This window comes from Cupressus sempervirens, chromosome 7, assembly GCF_028749045.1.
Source record: "Cupressus sempervirens isolate cs-2001-9-10 chromosome 7, ASM2874904v1, whole genome shotgun sequence".
Taxonomy (NCBI): Eukaryota; Viridiplantae; Streptophyta; class Pinopsida; order Cupressales; family Cupressaceae; genus Cupressus; species Cupressus sempervirens.
Genome location: NC_143124.1, coordinates 850,930,108 through 850,952,623, shown reverse-complemented (window position 1 = coordinate 850,952,623; position 22,516 = coordinate 850,930,108). Strand labels below are relative to the sequence as shown.

Below are 22,516 nucleotides of genomic sequence, written 5' to 3'. Positions count from 1 at the left end.
ACTATGCCATTAGTCCATTTTGATCCGAATACAAAACTAATCAAAATCCTTTGACTGAAAAATTATCATACCAAAAACTTACGTGGGTACGATCGGTAACAACGAGCCTGTGAAAATTGTATAGAAATTCTTAGCTTAAGGAAAGTTCAATAATTGGATGTTCCAGATTTTCCATTAAACGACAATGGAATTTTATTCCAGAAAGTGATTGCTGATGGTCAGTTGGCTTTAGCCATTGTCCGGACTGAATTTGGAAATCCCATCTCTAATGGAGGAGGTACGTCAATCTGTTTGGATGCCCGGCTGGCGGCCACACATTACACCAATGGAGAAGATAACAGGGGAAAAAATCATTACTTTGTTGAGATAGAATTCGGATGCTCATCTTTTCTGGACTTCATATTTGGACAGGAATCAGCATTGGTACCATGTTAGAAATTTCAGCTGATTTCTTTTTCAATGCTTTGTTTTTGTATTAGTAGTTTTCTGGTCGAATTTTGATTCGGATTGTTTGAATTTTGGAGAAATCTGATGTTTTTAGTGTTGGAAGTAAATTTTGAGATATAATGGTGTCTGGTTTCTTTCTTGGTCGTTCTAATGGTTTGTTTTTTAAGCAGATCTGAAACTTTCCCTTTGTTTCATCCATGCAATAGTTTTAAGAGATGATTATTTGGGAAGTTTTAAAGTTTCTGTTGTTTCATCCGTGAAGTAACTTTAATACAGATGATTTGTTGCTCTGCTTTCATAGTTTAAGTTTAGTGGTTAGTCCTTGAAATTGATTTGAAAATGGTTTGTTCTTGCAGTGGATTTGAAACAATTCAGTTGTTTCAGTCAAGAAGTCATTTAAAGACAGATCGCTAATTAGCAAGTTTTGTAATCCTGAGATGACTGATTCTTCAAGAAGTTTTGATACTGTACGTAATATTGAAATGAATGACGACTGCAAAAATTATGTTCTTCAGCTTATATATAAAACAAAAAAGGATCTTTCCAAAAACAATAGACCATGAAGCAAATTTATACTCACAAAATTTTATCTTGGTATTTAAAATAGTACTGAAATGAAACCCGTGTTCAAACTTCCTATTAAATTAATATATACGGTCAACAAAGCATCCTAATGTTCAAAGGTCAAATGTATATCCAGCATGCCAGAAAAATAGTTTTCTTGGGAAGGCCTACAACATGACTGACTTCGGCATGACCTGGCAAGCGGGCAGATGAAAAAACTAAGCTGATCCTCGAATTCTTCGTCGGTGGCCCATATTGCAATGAATGATTTATTCTTCAAGTGCTGTGTTTTGTCAATGCAATGAATAGGTGAACTGAAATGGAGAAGGAAAGGAAGAGATATGCATTTCTCAATATTTGCTTGCTTGTAGTTGTCTTTGTGAATGGAGATGGAAATAAGAATGATGACAGGGTGTTTGATCTTCCTGGTCAGCCAGATGTAGATTTTGCCCACTATGCAGGATACATTACTGTGAACGAATCCCATGGCAGAGCTCTGTTTTACTGGTTTTTCCAAGCACAAGATGAGCCCTCATCAAAGCCCTTGGTTCTCTGGCTTAATGGAGGTATTTAAGTATAGAATCTCAGTGCCCTTCTTTTGTCAGAAATCAGGCATTTATTGTGTTATTAATGGCTGTTGGTGTTACAGGGCCTGGATGTTCTTCTATTGGTTATGGGGCATCCATTGAATTGGGGCCCTTTCATATCAAAACAAATGGAACGGGCCTTTACTTCAATGAATATTCCTGGAACAAAGGTAGGTAGAAAGTACAGCAATTTCAAATTCTTGAAAAAATGTTACTGTGGGAGTGGTAGGTACGGATACATTCTAATTTCAATTACTTGAACTAATGTTGCTGGAGCATGGAGCAGGGATGGGTATAAAAATAATACTAATTTCAATTAGTGACTAAATATTCCTGAACCAAGGGTGCCTTTGAAGAGACATTGGTAGTAGAGATAAGTTTTACAGTTCATATATAGTTTAGTAGGAAATACTATTTTACAGCAAGTCAAATTATGATATTGCTATCAACATTCAATATAATAGTTCTTCGAGTCATTTTATCCTTTTGTGACTTACAAGTTGTAGGGTTCACATGAACCCATCTCTATGAAGATAGATAGTATTCTCAGCATACATTATTTTTGGTAATGTACATAAAAGTGAAGCAAGATAACATATCTTATTATTGCTCCAACTCAAACACTCTTACTATAAAATTTCTTTTATTTTTGAAGTTTGACTAAATTTTTTACTAAATAAGAGTCAGTATACTTATCAATTGATGAGTTCAAGTGGCTTTCTAATGAATGGTTCATAAGGCACAAAACTTGGTGAAAATTTTACAAATGGAATTGCAAGCAGAGTGGGTTTAACCATGGAGGAAATTATGTAATTAAGCACATTTGAGCTGGAGTAGTACTGGGATGGGCGACCTCTCCGGAAGTCCCAGTGCTTCACCTCTGTAGGCATTTCCTAGATCTAATGATTGCTAAATGTTTTTTTTTATTGTCATGTAGATAGGGTTGTATAAACCACTACTCATAATATATGCATTAATGAATTTGACTCAGATAACAGAAATTACACACTTAAATTGTGATAGCCAGATCACAATTCTAATTCCAATCAATATTTAAGAACAAAGATAAATAGGAGATGCAATTTTTATAATTTTGTTTCTACTATTTTAGTTTTTAGTGAAGATTTTTACTCCATCTTTTCGATCAAACACTATGATCCATATCAATGGTTACATCTAATATTGTTTTCTTCTTCTCCTGTTCATCGATGATATGGAACAATCAATACAGTAGCCAATTTATTGTTCGTGGAATCCCCAGTAGGTGTTGGGTTTTCATATACCAATACTTCATCTGATTTTTTCATCATAGATGACAAATTCACTGGTATGTTAATGGCTTCGACCTGAAACTACTTCTTTTTAACATCTCAATTAGTGATTGAAGTGAATATATTCTGATTGAAGTGAATATTGTGGGTCTGCAGCTGAAGATTCATATGAATTCCTAGTTAGATGGTTGGAAAGATATCCAGAGTATAAATCGCATGACCTGTACATAGCAGGAGAGAGCTATGCAGGTAAGTTTGACATAAACACCTGTTGTACTTATAGAATATCATACACTAAGTTTTGATTTCTAGGTTAAAATGTTAAATAGTTAAAATTGACTTATTTTTCTAAGCTTGATTTCTTCCTTAATGTATAATGTTTAAGGATGACCGTACTTTACTATTTGATATTGATAGCTCAAATACAATATATGCTTGCAGCTTTTTGACCTGGTTGATTTGCAGGTCATTATGTACCTCAGCTTGCAGAGCTTGTGTATGACAGAAGTGGAAGCTTTTCCCAACACCCTATTAATCTAAAAGGCTTCATTGTCAGTGCTCAAACAGAGGCTTCTTTCCACTCTTAACTAATCTAAAATGTCTCTTTTGTATTTTGACTGTGATTTTACTGCAGCTGGGCAATCCTGAAACAGATGACTCATATGACTATGAGGGAATAGCAGATTATGCTTGGAGCCATGCTATCATCTCTGATAAGACTTACAAGTTGATCAAAAGTCTATGCAATTTCACAAATAACAACTGGACAGATGGTTGCAACAGTGTTATGGAGTCCCTCTTTGCTGAGTATAATGAGATAGACATTTATAACATATATGCCCCTGCCTGCCTTGATAGTAAAAGCTCAGGAACAGGGGGAAGGGCTAGAGATTCTTCAAGCTTACAAAATAAGGTTCCTCATCAAACCCATCCCGAGTCATTGCTTTGTTCTGCTATCTATGTGTTTGGGTAAAAATTATAGAGATTTTTGTTTGGACATTTGGCATCATATTGTGTGATCTTTTACTAGGAAGAGGAACATAAATTATTTGGAAAACAGATCTAGGGGAGAGGATGTAGTATTTGAGTATCTTAACATTGTGCTTCTCAAATCTTATATGAAAATTTCAAATCGTTCTCAATTGTTTATAACTTTATAGTAGCTTATTTCTAAGTCGTGGGCTTCAAGTCCGCATGCTTCTTCCCAAGATGTCCAAAACAGCCCAAATTAAAACTGTAACCAATGGTCTTGCAAAACAGAACCCATACTTGCATAGTTGATGTGACAAATGTCATTGGTTGCTTTTTACAACTAAAGGTACATTTCATTTAATTTTGGACATTCGTCATTGTACTAATAACATTAAAATCACCATAATTGATACAATGTTGTCAAAAAATTAGATATTAAATCAACAAATATAAATATTAGATCAACAACTGAAATCACAACCATTAAATTGTGTTAAGTGCTAAAGTCCTCTCTCTTATAACCTTCTGATCTGAAATGCTCTTAACAAAAGTACATACATTTTCTATCCAAAAACTTACATGGACTTTAATATAATACATAAATAAATAAATAAATAAACAAAAACAAAAAAAACAAAAATCATACTATCAAAAGCTTGATTTTTTAATATTACCAGTCCTCTTGTTTCCAGGCATCTAGGAGACTGCTTGCAGGTCTTTATGGTGGATATGACCCATGTTTTGAATTGTACACAAGCAAATACTTTAACAGGCCAGACGTACAGCAGGCCCTACATGCAAATATTACGGGGATTCCTTTCCAATGGTCTGTTTGCAAGTGGGTATCTCTACATCTGCCCTATTTTTTTTCTCTTATTCCTACATTCATTGTAGATTTCACAATCTAGGTTTCACTGATTGATGCAGCAATTCGCTCTTCAATGGGTATCTTCACACGGTAAATTCAGTGCTGCCCATCTACAAAAAGCTTATTAAAGGTGGACTAAGGATTTGGGTCTACAGGTATTTTTTAATCAAGCATTTTGCCCTGTTTATTTGCTTCTAATTTGATTAAAACATAAACTCTTTTTACCTTTTTCCCATTCTTCTTCCTCTCAGATAGGAAAATCAAAGGGAAAATTGTTATTGGAGTCAAATTATACATGTTCTTGTATCAATATTTCTAATCAAATTTATTAATATATATCATCAAAGGGGGAAGATGGATCAATGAGTGTGCTCTAAAATATCCTTATTTCCTTGCAATAATTATAAAAACAATCTTTTGAATGCTATAGGAACTACAAAAAAAATTATACCGACAATTGTCCTTGACATGATATTTAATTTATAGTTATGACCAATTGCAGCGGAGATATTGATGGAAGAGTGCCCATTATATCTACAAGATATTGTATTGACTCGTTAAATTTGACCATCAAAGAAAACTGGCATCCATGGTACCATGAAAAACAGGTAAATCTTTCAAATGACCTCTTCTATTATGGACCTTTATAAAGGAAGACTCTATCATGTATGCAACTATTGAAATTCTAAGATAAAATTCATAGATTTAAATTACATTGTTGTCTTATAAATTCTCTCAATACATGATCTCTTGTTCAGGTAGGAGGATGGTTTGTAAGCTACGAGGGATTGACCTACTTGACATTTAGAGGGGCAGGGCATCTAGTGCCCTTAAATAAACCTAATAATGCATTGTATGTGCTCAAGACTTATTTGAATAATGATAGTCTTCGTACTAAACGTTAATTTTAGTTTTTATACGCGAAAACATGTCAAATCAAATACAAAAAGATGTACTTATAGTTCTTCCATATGAAATGTCAAATGTTCATATAATCCTATGATTATTCCATGTTTCAAATTTATCAAATTATTATTTAAAAAAGTTGAAATTCTAACATATTAATCACCAAAAATATAATAATATTTAATTAAAAGAAATTGATATTATTTTGAGTTTAAATGAATATTATTATAGTAGCACTCACATCGAACTCACGTGCGATGGTTACACCGGTACTAAAATATGCTTTGTGTAATACATGGGAGGACAAAAAGGAAATAGCATTTTTTGATGTAAAAAACACTAAACATGAGCGTAATTTAATTTTAATTGGTAAGTTGAGCAAAATATTTTCATTAACATTGTATGAAAATGATTAACATAAAATGCTTGTTTCATTCAATATACTTGTTGCTATTTGCTATAAAACTATCTCAATTAAAAAATGCATACACAATTTTGTATTTTTAACTTCAAAGATATGTAGAGTGAGTTATTCTTTCTTGTGTCCTCCAATTTTTTTTTGGCTTTTAAACTCCAAGATGTTGAATAGATGCTTCATTGTATTTGAAAACAAAGTCTATTGTTGAGCGACTCTTTTGTGGCATATTGAAGAATATGATCATCCACAATGACAGTGATTAGCATCCGCGGGAACCTTGTAGCATGTATACAATAGAAAGCTAGCTTTGTGTAATTATGGAGGACAAAGAAATAGGATTATTTATTGATTAATTATTTTTTTATTTTCTTTAGTGGTCACAGTGGACTAATATATCATATATCAAATGCAATAATCAACTTTAACTATATTGGCTCAAAAGTTATGATCGTCAAATAACTATCCAAACATAATGATACGAAATACATGATTTGTTTGTGGATTCGATTGTGTCTATGATTTTTAGCATCAACATTTCGGATCACACTTTGTGATCCATCATCAGGATGAGACAATGTAATAATAGAATGGTAAAATGTGTAGACTAAGCCTCACTCTTGAGGAATAAAAGAGGGATAAGGTAAGCACACCAGTCCCTCTTTTATTCCTCATTATGAGTGAGGTTTAGTTTGCACATTTTACCATTCTACTCTTGCGTTCTCTCATCTTGATGATGGATCATAGAGTGAGATCCAAATTGTTGATGCTAAAAATCATAGACAATCAAATTTAGAAACAATTCATGTATTTCAAAATAGATTGTGGAAAATTGATAAAATCCATAATGATATGAGAAGTTGGTGAGAGTCAAGACTATCAACTTTTGACATAATACATTATAGTTTGTTTATGGATCTTTGTTATAGGCACCTATATTAGATAACATTTTGCACATACCATTAGGATATTATTATTAAAAGCTATAATTTGGGTAATTAATAACAAAAAAATCTCAACTGAAGTTGAAATTTGGTTATACCTTCTACACTAAGCCTCTGTGATGAATATTATTTCTCTTCCAAACTTGTAGAATATAAGCACCAAAATAATTAGATGCTTAGAATAGGTGTGAAGTTTTGGGAGCAAATGTATAGTTTGAGTAAATAGGGAAAATGCAAAATTGTATAAGAGAAAAACTAGAGAGATTTTAAGTACTAATTTAAAATTTCTAACTATAAATTGTATATTGCTTATAAAAATAAAAAATTAAATGAATATGGAAGGTTGTTAAGCTCATAATTTTTTTGTGAAGCCATGGTTATCACAAAATGTTTTAAAAACTATAAATATTAATACATATTATTCCAAATATTTAGAATGTTCATTAAAAATAGTCTTGGGCAATATAATTTATAAGTATTTTATTTTTAGTATCACCAAAAAATAAATTCACAATGTAAAATTATATTGTGTTAGAGTTTCACCTTGTTGATGCAACATCGTTTGTAAGGTAAGAACTATATTAAAGTGCTCCCATAGTGTATTAATGTTGGGATGTGTTGTGTAAATAGGTTTGTCCATCATAGGGGGTAGTTATGTGAGGTTAGAGAGAGAGGGTGTGGGGTGGGGGGGGGGGGTGTTAGGCATTATCATTGTTAATGTTGTAACTTGACTTAGATTGAATTAATCTAGAGACACCCCTTCCATGGTTATTGGTTAAACATTATTGTATTTATTTAATCATAAGATAGACAAACTTGTGTGTGTGTGTGTGCACGCACACACACTTGCGCATCTGCGTGTGTGTTGAAGTTGATGAAAGCTCAATCCCACAACTCCCAAGAATCACTACATGAAAACACATGTCACAGAAAGAGAGGAGCAAAGCTATGGAGGATGGAAACCGTAGATCCATAAGACAGAGGACATTCTTGATGAGCAAAAAGAGAAATTGTTAATAAATTATAAAATTCTTGTTAGAAAGAGAGATCAATCATTATGAAAGAGATCAAAACCCTAAAATGAATCTAATCTAGGTTGCATGATAACAATTAATAAAAGGATTAATTATTATATGCCTAAAGTTTAGATTAAGTAAAATAATGTTAATACGAAAATACCTTATTACTCTAACACCCCACTTAAGATAAACTTAGAGAGTAGCTAAAAACCTATAAAATACTACTAAAAGTAAATTTGGGTCCCAACAATAAGGCTTGATGAGGTATCCAAGCACAACCAAATGTATGTAAAGAATAAAAATAGAGAAAACCATGTGGGAAAAACCCTACTCCAAGAAGAGATGGAAAGAATGTTCAAAGAACTAGTGAAGGACTACATAAGCCTCCAAACTAGAGAATGTTCTAGAATATATGAACAAAGGATGATGATGAAGAACACTATTGAAGCATGTAGAAGTTGCAAACCTTTGTTGAAAAGTAATTGCCGATCTAAAGAAACTCCACTGAAATAAAACCTGACCAGTTAGAGAAGACTATAATCTGCATGAGTGTCATCAGAAGACATGACTCAAATTAGGAGATATACAAAGGGAAACAATTGAACTTGAAGATACATATGATGTGATACACCAAAGCCTAAAGAGCTTATCAATCAAACATGGAAGATTGCAACCAAAGTAGGAATGAAAAGAAGAGTGTCTATATGGTAAATGATCCATCTTACTGAAATGCATAAGTACCCAATCACTACATCTTCCTAGTACATAAGAAAAACTATTAAATAGATAGCTCACTCCATCAAACAAAGGAAGCATAAGAACCCCCCTAATGTCGACTAGGGCAAGGTGATAGACAATTAGAAAATGTGGTCAATACAACTTCATGTCAAGGAACCATGATCGAGATGCGCAAAAGAATACATATGTGTACTAAGGTGGTCAATCTTAGACACCTCGTGAGGCTAATGTCATGGATGGAATAGTCACTGACAAAGGAAGATGTCAAACAAAGGAAAAACATTAACCCCCTATGGCACTTTAATTAGATTAGTGCATGTACAATAAGGTACAAGATATGGTAGATCCCAAGAATATAGTAATATGTATGGGTATCCTTAGATGACACAGCTCGAATCAAAATACAAAACAAGGTAAAATAACTAAAACAAAAATACAGATGGAATAGGACATTTTATCTCAGTGTGTTTGTAAAAATGCATACAATAGATGTCTACAAAGACTAGAAGAGGCATGAGGCTAATCCAATAGAAAATACACCCTAGGAGGAATCATTTGAAGCAATGAAATTGATCTCCAGACTTGAAACACTCAAGATATGGACACCAAAATGAAAAAATGCAAAAGAAGAAGAAGAAGAATGTGCCTAGAGTAGAATCTGGAAAAATAATCAACATCACTAGAAAGATCTCTAAAAGACCTTTTGAATGATATAAAGAATTCCCAAATTAGAGATCAGATGCTCAAGATATGTCTCCTAGAGTGCAAAATTGAACTCTTTATTTTAAGAGTAAAAAAAACCATAAAAATACATTAGAACTGGAAAGTACCTATACCACTTAGACATACTTAGAACTAGCTTTTTGACGATATCTTTTTTTGCAAAAAATGAATTTTGTATGCTCGAGATATGAGAAAAAATGGAAAGGTAGGTCCAAAAAGACCCTCAAGGACAAGCAGGTGTGCTGATGTAATGCTGATGTCAGTAAGCGACAAGCCCAATTTTGACAGTTAAATGATCATCAAGGGAAAAAAAATGCTTGAAAAATATCCCCATGCTAGAAAAAAATAACTTGCATAAAAAGACAATCTGGACAAAAAATAGAAGTTGGAGAAATAGGCCAGTACCAGATAACAAATCGAGTGCTATAAAACCTCCAAATTGCCATAAAATTTTCAAACCCACCAAAAGGGGACAAAAACTATCGAGCATCCAAGAAAATGGTAACCACCCTCATTGGGCAAAAGTACGAGTGGAAAGCCTAAATTGCTGCTCAAGACCACGAACTAGTGGTGGGGGCCTTAAAATTTATTCACGCAGGCCTCAAAACTAGGTCATGGTTTGACTAGTGTACCCAACATGCATTTCAATAGAGTGCATGAAGTTGACCATGAAGGGTTGTACTTTGAAGGCAGTGGAGCATGTGCAGGTTAGAGTGTCCAAAAAATGCACTCCATCCAAGACAAAAGCCTCCTTCACATAAAGAATATATGGCATAGGGGCCTGACAAAAAAACCAAGGAGCAAGGACCTTGATTAGTTGTTCAAAAAAATCATGCCTCCCAAAAATAGCTCGGAGTGGAGCTGGCAGAGCACAAGGGGCGGGGTTGAATAAAATTTGTGTCACATCAAAATGATGCATATCATAAAGAAAGGGATGCTGAAGGTAGAGCCTATTGGGGAAAATGGTGGAGGAGGTGTCGTAAATGACACTACTTCACACAATGTCCCATTAACCAAAATAAATGTTTTCCATCATGTTCAAAAAGTAAGGCATTGGGATTCCAAAACACACGGGCAGAAAGAGTTGGTTAAGGCACATGGCCCCCAAGGCCAAGCGTTGACCTTACCATATCACCTGCACCAAGCAAGCATGAGGTGGGCCTCGAGACAATGAAAAAGAGTGTGGAGGGGCCATAGGTTGAGAAGAACAACTTGCATAGGGGTAGGCATTGGTGCGAGACCCACAAGAAAAATCTTCCTTTGTTTAAAAAAGAACACCTCTACAAAAAACATGTGGTTCTTTCATTGCATGTGCCCCTTTAAGAATTTTTTTTTTGAAACAGAAAAAATTATACTATCATCGCATCAATTTGCATGCCTAGACCATATGACCTAGGTGCTAAATTTTTTTTCCTCAAACTACAACTTTGCCCAAGATAGATAGATTTTATATGGAAATAGGGAGTTTTTGGGTGCTCTTAGCTCAATGTTGATGTCTATTTGAGCTCAAAGTGACTTGGAATTAAGGTCCACTCCATATCCAATACAAAATCCTTTGTAGAAACCACATCTAAAAAAAAAGTCAAATCTTTGTGCATGAAAGTCTGGAGCTTTGATACCATGTTGAAGTTGATGAAAGCTCAACCTCGTAGCTCCTTAGAATCACTACATGCAAACACCTATCACAAAAAGAGAGGAGAAAAACAGAGGAGGATGGAAATCACATATCCATATGAGAAAAGACATTCTTGATGAGAAAAAAGAGAAATTGTTATTAATAAAAAAAATGTTGTTACAAAGAGAGATCAATCATTATGAAGGAGATCAAAACCCTAAAAGGAATCTAACCTAAGTTGCATGATAATAATTAATAAAATGATTAATTTTTATATGCCTTAAGTTTAGCTTAAGTAAAATAGAGTTAATAAGAAAACACCTTATTACTCTAACAATATATACATATACATACATATATATGTGTGTGTAAATATATATATATATATATATATATATATATATATATATATATATATATATATATATATATATATATATATATATATATATATATATATATAATTTGGACCCAATTTTCGACCAATTTTGGTCAAATTTTGCCCAAGGTTTGTCATTATTTTTCTCGTCAAAATTTTGACCAAATTGTAGGTTGGTCAAAATTTTGATGAATAAATTGCAAGTTGGTCAAAATTTTGACGAATGTATTCATCAAAATTTTGACCAACCTACAATTTGGTAAAAATTTCGACGAGAAAAAAAACAATGAACCTTGGTCAAAAATTGGATCCAAATGTACTAGTGTATATATATATATATATATGTATGTATGTATGTATGTATGTATGTATGTATGTATGCATACACATATCAAAAAGGCAGTGTTATTACATTCACAACAATCCTATACCCTTAATATGGTATATAGTGAGGTTGCAAATGTAAGAAAGATTCATAACAAGAAGGAAATCCATACCTTTGTGGAAGTGGAAATAGAGTATGCCCACACACGAACAAAACTTGCTATTAACTATGGACAAATACATATTTTAGTAAGAGATTGTATTAAAGATGTTGTGCATGGTCACCTATAGCCACTAACATGGCATTTTTATTTGACTTTTTGGGCTTGCATATTGTGCCATTTCGAAAGTCGTCTCCCTTGTATCTATTTAACATGGAAAGATCAAAAGGATAGTTCAAAGGTAGCTAGAATACTTGTGAGGTTTTAGTATTTGTACATGGTTGAGTTTTGAGAGAAGTGGAATTCATGGTGACATGACTTGCATAATTTATCTCCAAAATATTGTAATAAAAAAGAATAAGACGAGAAGGCTCAGGACCCTTGGAAGCATGAAGAAATCAAGCCATCATCCTCGTATCTTCATCTCTAAAATAAAAAATCTAATTAGATTTTTTAATCCAGAAAGGGTAGCTCACATTCTTAGAACCACACTCTTCATGAATACATTATGTAGCAGTAAAGCCCATTAAACAAAGACAAATTATATAGTGAAGAATATCTCTGTGATAATTTTCTTCTACATCATCTTTTGTCAACTAAGAAAAATGGCGATGAAGACATGATAAACATAAACTACATCTCAACATAGAAGACATGCATATTTTGATTAAAGGTCATCCTACGAGCAAGAGGGAGGTAGCATGAAATCATACAATAAAATAGAAGATTATTGTAATTATCAAGCATCCAAACCAAAATAAGAAATAGGTTGACAAAGGCTATGGGAAGTTGCCTAACTACTACTTTAGAGTGTGATCTCATAATTGGTCATCTTTAAGTAGGATGGACTTCGAGAAAAGATACATTGCCAGGTCACCAATAACACAATTAGGAGAAAGATTATTCACGTCTAATCTTATAATCTAAACCATCAAGGTTGGGAGAATCATTTAAGTATCACGACATGAACTAGAGAAGTGACATTCTTTTTAACTTAATACACAAGAATAGGAGAAATTCATGAGATGACCGAAGGAAAGCAAGCATTGACAACAGGGAAGGAATTAATGAATAGAGTTGAGATTTATAGACAATACTCCCAACACTATGGATTATTGAAGTCTCATCCTAGTATAAATTCATGGAAACCAATCAAAGGAGATTTGTCTTCAAGAAAACAATTTTCGTATTGACTAAACCTCCTTTTCTCTATAATTATGAGCTCTTATCTTTATCCATGCTTGAAAAGTACATTCAAGCTTCAATTTTCACTGGATCCCTATGAGTTATAATACAATTGGGATATATTCCTACAATGACGTGATTCTCCAATGGGCACCAAATAAGAGAGAATATGAATGAGATGGATCGATGACAACCATACAAAATAATAAAGATTTTTGATAGTATATGTTAGAGTAATAAAGTATTTCTTTATAATTAAATCATGTTGATTTAATTATTAAGTCATTTATTATCTCTAGTCTACTTAAGCTAATCTTTGAGTATATAATAATTAATTTTTTTATTAATTATTATCATGAAATCTAGGTTAGTTACTTTTTAGGGTTTTGATCTCCTTTTATAAGGATTGGTATCTCTTTGTAATATTAATTCATTCAACACCATTTGCAATCTCTTTTTTGCACATCAAGAATGTTTCCTCTATGGATCTGTGAATTGCAACCTACATAGCTTTTGCTCCTCTCTTTCTGTGATAGGTGTTCACATGTAGGTAAATCTTGGGAGCTATGGGGTTGAGCTTTCATCAACTTCAACATGGTATCAGAGAAAAATATCAAAACACTTCATTTTTATGAAAAATTGAATGGCTTTTTAGTTAAAAAGTGCACGTTTTTTAACCCTTTCAAAAAATTTTCTAATGCCTTTTTGTTTTTTTGTTTTTTTCCAAAAGTGAAAGGTGCATCATGAAAATACTAATGCTAGAAGGGACATTAGAAAAGTATTGATGTATGTGCAGGTGTGATGTCATCATTATTGGGCCAAAATTTGATGGCCTTAAAACTGTCATTTCTTTGATTTGCTTTTGTCTCACAGACCTATTGATGGTTTTTTTTGGTCATATATGTGTGTACAAAAAGTGTCACACTTATAACTCAAGAATACCCATGAAAGAGGGCATCTCAAGAGGCAACTCATAGCTTTCTATCTATGACATGCAAAGGCTATGAGGTGGTGGCTCTCAAATGAACTAAGCTATGCAACCCTTGCAAGGTGTATCATTGAACGAGAGAGTCAAAGATGAGAGCAAGAGTGCTAGCATCCAAGAATCATAATGAATGCAATGCAAACGAAAGATCTAAACTAAACGAAATGCAATAGATAACAAAAGGAACTAAGCTAAAGCATAAAGGAAACTAATCTAAAAAGTATGCCATAATGCAAGTAGAATGAGAGCTAAGCTAAACTGTCAAAATGCAAGAATGCTCCATGTCTCAAAAAGCTCCAAAAACACCTATAAATCCTGCAACATAACATTAGTATGAGAGACCTAGATTAGAGAATGCGGAGAGAGCCCTCCTTTTTAAAGAAAAATGGACAGTATGGATTAAGAGGCAAAATAGGCATATTCTAGGGAGGAGAATGCATCTTGAGTGATCCATGTGCACAAGCATCTCCACCAATGAGAAATTATGGTTGAATTTTCAGAGTGAAAGAAATGCATGGTAAAAAATTTGAAGCTATTTTAAAATAGAAGATTCCCCTCACATAGAAAGTTGTGTATTCATGTGTAGACAAAAATGTATTTTTCTCTTATTTTTAAAATAAGAATAATGCTTTATGTGTGCACATTTAGGATAAGTGGGAAGTGGAGATTTTTATTTAATTAAAATGGAGCAAGTTCTTTTAATTAAATAAGAGACTTAGGATAAAGTAGTCAAACCATAGGTTATAATCCAATAAATTATAAAATAAGGATTTGATCAATAATAAGTGATAGATAAATTATGTAAAATTGCTAGAAAGGTGGTTAATAGTCAAGATAATAGTCAAGATGACCATTTTTGGGTGATTAAATTTGCCCCTTTGACTAATGCATGATCAATGTGGGAACACATTAAGTTAAAGAAATAAGAAGCTAAACTTGTAGCAAGTAGAGAAATCTGATTTCGAAGAATGAAGTGCAAAGAGATAGACAATCCTAAACGCTTAGCCTGATAGTGGTAGTACTGAACATGAGGAGAGAGAGATGATATCAGAACTTGAGAAGAGGGCTAACATGTTTTAAGAAAATAAGATAGATCAAGATAAAATGGAAAGGTCAAGCATATGCTCCTAAGAAATAGATATCCATAACAAGCAAGCAATTTGTAGAGGTGATAGAATATTCCTTCCCCCCCAGGATCAAAATCGAAATGGGGTAGAGGAAATGCAAAAATGAGTGAAACAAGATCAAATTGAGATAAAGAAAGTTCCACGATGACAAATAAGTGATTAAAATACAAAAGTGATCATTAAGAAGTGATAGAATGCCCTAGTTTGACAAAGTTTGACCTCTACGATAAAGCATCAAAAGTAGATCAAAGCAAGAATAAGGATGAAATGCAATGAATGGGATGAAACAGAAGAACGAAAGAGAGAAGAAATGATGTAGAAGTAAAGAAATGGTGAATGTAGTAGAAATATTTAAATATTAAGCCTCAAAAAGTCAACTAAATGCATAGAAGAAGGAAGAATTTTAAAGCACAATTTTGACCATCAAGATGAACCTGAATTTTGATTTCAATCCCAAAAATGGATCTAGGACGTCAAAATTAGGTAAGGTAAAAAAGGATAAGTAAGAGATCTAAAAGAGTAGATAGATGTGATGATAATATTAACCCTTTTGATGACAGGATAACAAAGAGGCAAGAAAAATCTAAGAGAAGATGACAAGATATGATCAAGAGGAAGCAAAAGAAGAGGAACATAGTTATTTGACATATTTATGAAAGATAAAGAAGACTCTCTCAACATTCAAAAATGAAAAGCTAAGCTAAAATGAACCCTAAAATGCAAGCTAATATGCAAAAGGTGCAATTGCAAGGTTATATAGATAGTTCCTATTTTTCATCATCGAACCTTATTGGGGACATTGGAAGATCATACAGTCATCACTAGGGTGACCTATGAAGATACAAATATGATATATATCGAATGGAAATGTGGGAATCCAACCTAAGCATCAAAGACATGTAAGTCAAGATGACTAATGTTGTTAGATACCCTAAGTTTAGTATAGAAAAACTACACCTGCATCAAGGCATAAATGCCAGAATAACCCCTGAGTGCAATCTTGTGAAAATAGACAAGGATGATACATTGTAGGCCCAAAGTATAAAGTAGGGCAATAAAAAAGGCTCTCAACACCTTAGACTAACAAAGTATACCCACAAGAAGAAAACAAGTAAAACATGCCCCATGCCCCAATCTTATAGTCCATGAAATCCTCGAAAGACTATTTAGGGAGGGAACACTCAACAAAGAAATCATCATAGACAACACACAAAGAAGATAAAGTTCATCATATCTCAACAAGTTTAATGATTAAGTATGTGTGTGTATATCACATGGCCATTTCCTTATATTTTGCATCTGATAGTGAGAAATATCATAGCATCCTAGAATTTAGGTAAGGTATCCAAGAAGTATTGAAAAACACTCAATGTCAAGGGGCGAAGTGTTGAGAAACACTATTCTAAACAAGTTGCCAAAGAAACCTTAACACACAAGAAGACCTTGATAAGCTAAGAAGTCGTGCCCCCTAGACAAGGACAAGAGTCAATTCCAAGCTAGGAAATGTAATGCAAAATGAATGAGCATGAAGTGAGAATGATAGATATACGTGCGAGGGTCTTAAGTAGCACTCGTTTCAAGGTTTTCACCACTTGGCAGATTTTTTTCAGGACTTTTTGTGATTTTTATGTATTTAAATTTTTGATTTTTTGGTGATACATAAAAGAGCCTATTGCTAGGTTTTCACTAATATGATAATTTTTGGACATTTTATATTTTTAAAGATTTTTTTAATATCATATATGATTTTTTTGGATTTTTTAGAATGATGTGGAGATCACTAGTTCTCAAGCAAGATCATGTAATCTTGTCCCAATGTCTAGTAAGCTATAGAATATGATGGAGTAGAAAGTTTGTGAATAAGTAGAGATGGATGGGCAAGGAGTATGAAGGAAGTGAAAGTGACCCTCAAGGATGCACTCCTCAAGAGTACCCAAGCTAGAGAAAGAGTAAAATAGCCATATGAAGCAATTTGTGAAATAAGCCAAGAAAGCCATGAAAGGAGATAACATGTAGATAACCAGTTAGAGCGAATAATCATGATAGCATGAAATCATTTAATTCAAAAGAGTAGACATGTCAAGAGGCCTTAGAACCATAATTTTCTTTATTTTTATCAAGACCAAGTGGTCAACTAGATAGGATAGTGACAGTATAGAGAAATAATGATGGAGCTAGATATGAAGGCTATGAATGAATGAGCAAGCATAATAGGGAAGTTGATGGATAAGTTAGCCAATACACAAGGATAACTCAACATTGTCAAGATCAAAGAAAGAAAAGCGATTAGATGGATGATGGAAGAATTACCCATGACATTTGTTTACTAGGTTTTCATCATGGTACTTATCCAAGGTGCCACAAGAAGTGGTTTTCACCATAGGAAAATTTTATATCTCTTTACTTTTTCTACCAAGGTGTCACTTTTTCAAACTTTTCACTAGGTATAGTGGATCTATTCAACCATTCATTCATCCAAGCTTTAACTTATCTAATCAGCAAGTTACTATAAATCAACATGCAAGCATAACACATAAGAAATTAACACATGACACAATGATTTACATGGAAACCCAATTTGGGAAAAACCACCAATAACATGCTACTCAATTCTCACTCTTCTGAAGTGATGCCCTGTGAAAGGCCTGCCCTGTTAAAGGCTTACAACACACTGTTAAATGTGACCTTGTTAGATGATTTAACCACCCTATTAGAAGTGGGCCTAGTTAAAGGACTTTAGAACATTCACTTGGAATGCCACCCTGTTAAAAGGATTTACAAATGGCTATTAGTCCAACCTAAGTCCATAGGATTTTCAAATCTAATGCAATTGCTAGAGAGTATTAGAAAATATTGACTTGATTTCAACATACAACTTATCTTGCAGATCTCAGATCACTTCTTAGCTCATACCCTTGCCTGGCCTTCAATCTTTGCAACTCTTGATGGCTTGTCCTCCTTTCAAGATTTGTCTCCTTGAGTCTCCATACTCAATGTACCAATGCAATCATCTCTTCATGAAAACTTGTAGAAGTAGAGCCTCCATGCTCTTCCTTCTCCTAGATGTCTCCTCCTTGACACCCTTCTAACCACTATGTAGATTTGGCTCTTCAGCAACAACAGTGTTAGCAGCTCTTTGCTTCTTGGTCTATGAATTCTTAAATAGAAGCCTTGGAGTACCTTTTCTCGCTTGATTCTTCCATTTTTCAATTTCAATTCACATGGATTAGGTAGGATTCATTGCATTTAAACCATATTCTTTTTCCTTTAGAAACTTCATGAATAATCCTTTAGAATTCACCCAAAAATGGCTTACATAGGATTTTATGCCTCCACCTCATCATCCTTATCTTCCAACTCATTCACAAAATTTAACGTAACCACTATGTTAGCTTTAATTTGGCAAATTTTCATCTTTTAAAATAATGCAGTAGCTCAACATTATTGAAATATCGGTGCTTGGCACATATTGTGTTACTCGGCTTCAACTATGTTTTTCCTAATGCTTGGCACCTGAAAATCACTCGACACCAACTGAAAATTTTCTAATGCTCGGTACCTGATCTTCACTCAGCACATGAAGATCACTTGTCACACACTAGGAATTTATGTTACTCAACTTCTACTGAGAATTTTCTCAGCTTCAACTAAGTTGCTTGGCACCCACTAAAGTGTTGGAAATGAGAATGGAGTAACTGAGAGGGGGAGGGGGTGAATCAGTTACCACAAAAACATTTCACAATCCCTTAGATGTCTAAAAATCTTGATCTTGGTTACAAATTACTGAAACTTGATAATGCAGCAAATACTAATAATTATTAAGAACTGGTAACCAAAACAATTCAGCAATCATGTACACTAAAGACACCAAATTTAACGTGGAGACCCAATATGGGAAAAACCACCAATGTAACTAGTTACTGTTTGTCACTCTTCTGAAGTGAGCCCTGTTAGGAGCCAACCCTATTAAAGGTTACAAAACACACTGTTAGGTGTGACCTGGTTAGAGGATTTAATCACCCTGTTAGGAGTGGCCTTGCTAGAGGTCTTTAGAACAATTCAACTGAACTTTCACCTTGTTAGAGGATTTACAATAGGGCTGTTAAACCCACTCTGTCAAGAGATTTTGAGTTCACTGTTACAATGGTTAGAAAGAAACAATGAAGTGACCTGATATAATGTGCAACTTATCTTTTCTGATTGTAGATCTCTGTTATGCTTGACTAGATCCTTACTGATCACATACAACTTTGCAGCTCCTTCAACGCATCTGATCCTTCATCAAACATTTTCTTATATGTTCAATATTCGCACTCTTATGCATCCAAATTCTTTCTTATATCAAATTCACAACTTGATCTTTCATATATACCTTACAAATTATCTTAGTCGGCTAAGAATTACAAACCAACAAATCCCTTTACTGGCCGACACTGCTTGGTTAATACTGTTCAGAAAATAAGTCCTGTGTTAACCGACTGAGCTCGGTTAATACAACAAACTCCATGACATCCCTTCAATCGTTGGGAGAACTCGGTAAGTATAGATGACCGAGTGAGCTCGGCAGAAATTGGTTTTGCCAAATTCCCTTTGGACACCGAGTGAACTCGGTAAGCACTGACTTTCCTTTGCTTGCCTTCCTATCTCGGTAAACACTAACTTTTCTTTGGTTACCTTCCTAGATCGCTAAACACTAACTTTTCTTTGGTTACCTTATCAGCTCGGTAAAAACTAACTTTTCTTTGCCTATCTTCCCAGCTTGGTAAACACTTTGTCACAATTTCCTTCAATCACCGAGTGGGCTCGGTAAGTACTGAACTTCCTTCATTAACCAAGTTAGCTCGGTAGAAGCTATCTTTACAATGTAATATTCAAAAATGCTTGGTAGACTCTGTAAACGACTATGCTTACCTTCTGAGCTCGGTAGACTCTGTTTGATGACTGATATGACATTTGTGTAACATCAAAGACAACAATCAATTAACCAATTGTATCCAACAATCTCCCTCTTTGGCATTGATGGCAACACAACATGTCATAGCAGAATGAAATTTGAAAACAAGTCCTTCTTTTAGTGCAGCACTATATGTCAACGTAATACTTCTCCCTTTTAGATAGAAACTTCTCCCTCTTTTAGTAATCTCCCTCTGTGAAGGAATTGTATAACAGAAAGATATGACAGTTTTATTCTCCCTTTACAAATGCTTACAAATTTCAGAATAGGTATTATAGTTTTACTCTCCCTCTTTGACAACACATGCCAAAGACAATATAACACAGTAAAAGCTCTTTTCGTATGCCAAAAGTACTTCTCAACTGGATTACAGTGTACCTCATGTACAGCTTCATATGCAATGACTTCAATACTCTGCTGCATCAACTTGATTGATTTTCAACTTGTCATAGGTTGATGCATCACTTCAAACTTTATTTTAGTGAACTTCAGATAGGGGAGTGATCCCTAACTTACCTCTGAGATACAATAATGTATCCTTAGGTAATGGCTTTGTGAATATGTCAGCAATTTGTTCCTTTGTATGCACATATTCTAGTCTGATCTCCTTGTCCTGCACCAATTCTCTGACAAAATGATATTTTATTGCTATGTGCTTGGTCTTGAAATGCATTACTGGATTCTTGGATATGTTGATTGCACTAGTATTGTCACAGAACATAACAACTGGTTCTTTGATTTCCATCTTCATTCCTTGTAATAACTGTTTAAACCAAACAATGTTGGAACAGTTTATTGCTGTAGCAACATACTCTACCTCTGTTGTGGATTGGGATGTAGAATTCTATTTTTTGCTTGTCCAAGAAACCAATCTCTTTCCAAGAAAGAATGCTCCTCCACTTGTGATTTTTCTATCATCAAGATTCCCTGCCCAATCAGCATCAGTAAAAACTTTCAAATCCAAATTACCTCCAAATTTGTACCATAGCCCATAATTTTTAGTTCCTTTCAAATATCTCATTATTCTCTTGATCGCCATCAGGTGAGTTTCTCTTGGTTTTGCTGAAAATCTTGCAACAATACCAACTGCGAGAGCAATATCTGGCCTGGTATGAACTACATACTACAATTTTCCAATCATAGATCTATACAATGTTTGATCTACCTCTTTGGATTCATCATCTTTTGTAAGTTTCAATCCAGTACACATGGGAGTACCAACAGGTTTACAGTCCTCCATACCAAACTTTTTCAATATCTCCTTGATGTATTTTGACTGAGTGATGAAGATGCCATTTTTATTCTGTTGGATTTGAAGACCAACAAAGAATTTTATCTCACCAAACATAGACATTTCAAACTCCTTGTTCATTTGTTCTGAAAATTCTTTGCAAAGATCATCATGCCCTGTGAAAACAGTTTCATCTACAAATATTTTTGCCAAGACAATCTTATTATCTGGACCTTCCTTTATATACAAGCTACTATTATCATTAGCTCTTTGAAAACCAATCTGAATAAGATAATTATGTAATCTTTCATACCATGCTCTAGGAGCTTGTTTCAGACCATACAGTGCCTTGTGTAATTTGCAGACCATGTTCCTTTTATCTGGATCAACAAAACCTTCAGGTTGTTCAATGTAAACTTCTTCATCCAGTATTCCATTGAGGAATGCTGACTTGACATCCATCTGATAAACTTTGAATCCTTTGTGAGCAGCATATGCAAGTAAGGTTCTGACTCCTTCCAATCTTGCAACAGGAGCAAAAGTTTCTCCATAATCTATACCTTCTTCTTGTGAGTATCCTTTGCATACCAATCTAGCTTTGTTTCTAGATGCCTTACCATCTTCAGTCAACTTGTTTCTGAATACCCACTTGGTTCCAATTATATTCTTGTCTTGGGCTTGGGTACAAGAGTCCATGTCTTATTTTTCTCTATCTATTCTATTTCCTCATTCATTGCCTCAATCCAACTATCATTTGCCAGTGCATCCTTAATACTTCTAGGTTCAAAATTAGCAAGTAAACAAGTATTTTTCAACTTACTTCTTGTCAAGGTTCCTTCAGATTTGTCTCCAATGATCTGATCTGGTGCATGATGTCTTCTGACATATTTTGCTAATACAGGTTCCTTGCCTCTTGAATGAATTTCATTATTATCCTTCTGTTCTTCAGATTCTTGCTGTTCTGGCTCGGTAGATATTGGCTTGGTTGATTCAGACTCGGTAGACACTTGCTCGGTAGTGTCTGAAAGTTGCTAAGGCTCGGTTTGAACTATTTGCAACTCGGTTACTGAAGACTCAGGAGTTGAGGATTCTTGAGTGAAC

The 22,516-nt window shown here is 34.1% G+C and overlaps 1 protein-coding gene across 4 annotated transcripts; it reads left to right on the top strand.

Moving 5' to 3' along the window:
* The first annotated feature begins 220 nt into the window (after positions 1-220).
* On the top strand, positions 221-5,715 carry LOC149550092 (serine carboxypeptidase-like 26). Of its 4 annotated transcripts, none has more exons than XM_089793236.1 (12): positions 276-430; positions 804-914; positions 1,148-1,577; positions 1,661-1,768; positions 2,830-2,925; positions 3,026-3,118; positions 3,335-3,420; positions 3,504-3,782; positions 4,534-4,679; positions 4,769-4,864; positions 5,212-5,317; positions 5,468-5,715. In XM_089793236.1, the coding sequence occupies exons 3-12, from the start codon at positions 1,331-1,333 to the stop codon at positions 5,612-5,614; spliced, it is 1,404 nt and encodes a 467-aa protein (XP_089649362.1). In that variant the 5' UTR covers positions 276-430; positions 804-914; positions 1,148-1,330; the 3' UTR covers positions 5,615-5,715. The 4 variants fall into 4 exon arrangements, with proteins under 4 accessions (XP_089649360.1, XP_089649362.1, XP_089649361.1 ...); XM_089793237.1 differs by having other exon boundaries at positions 288-423; XM_089793234.1 differs by having other exon boundaries at positions 221-423; positions 804-1,577.
* The last annotated feature ends 16,801 nt before the right edge of the window (positions 5,716-22,516 follow it).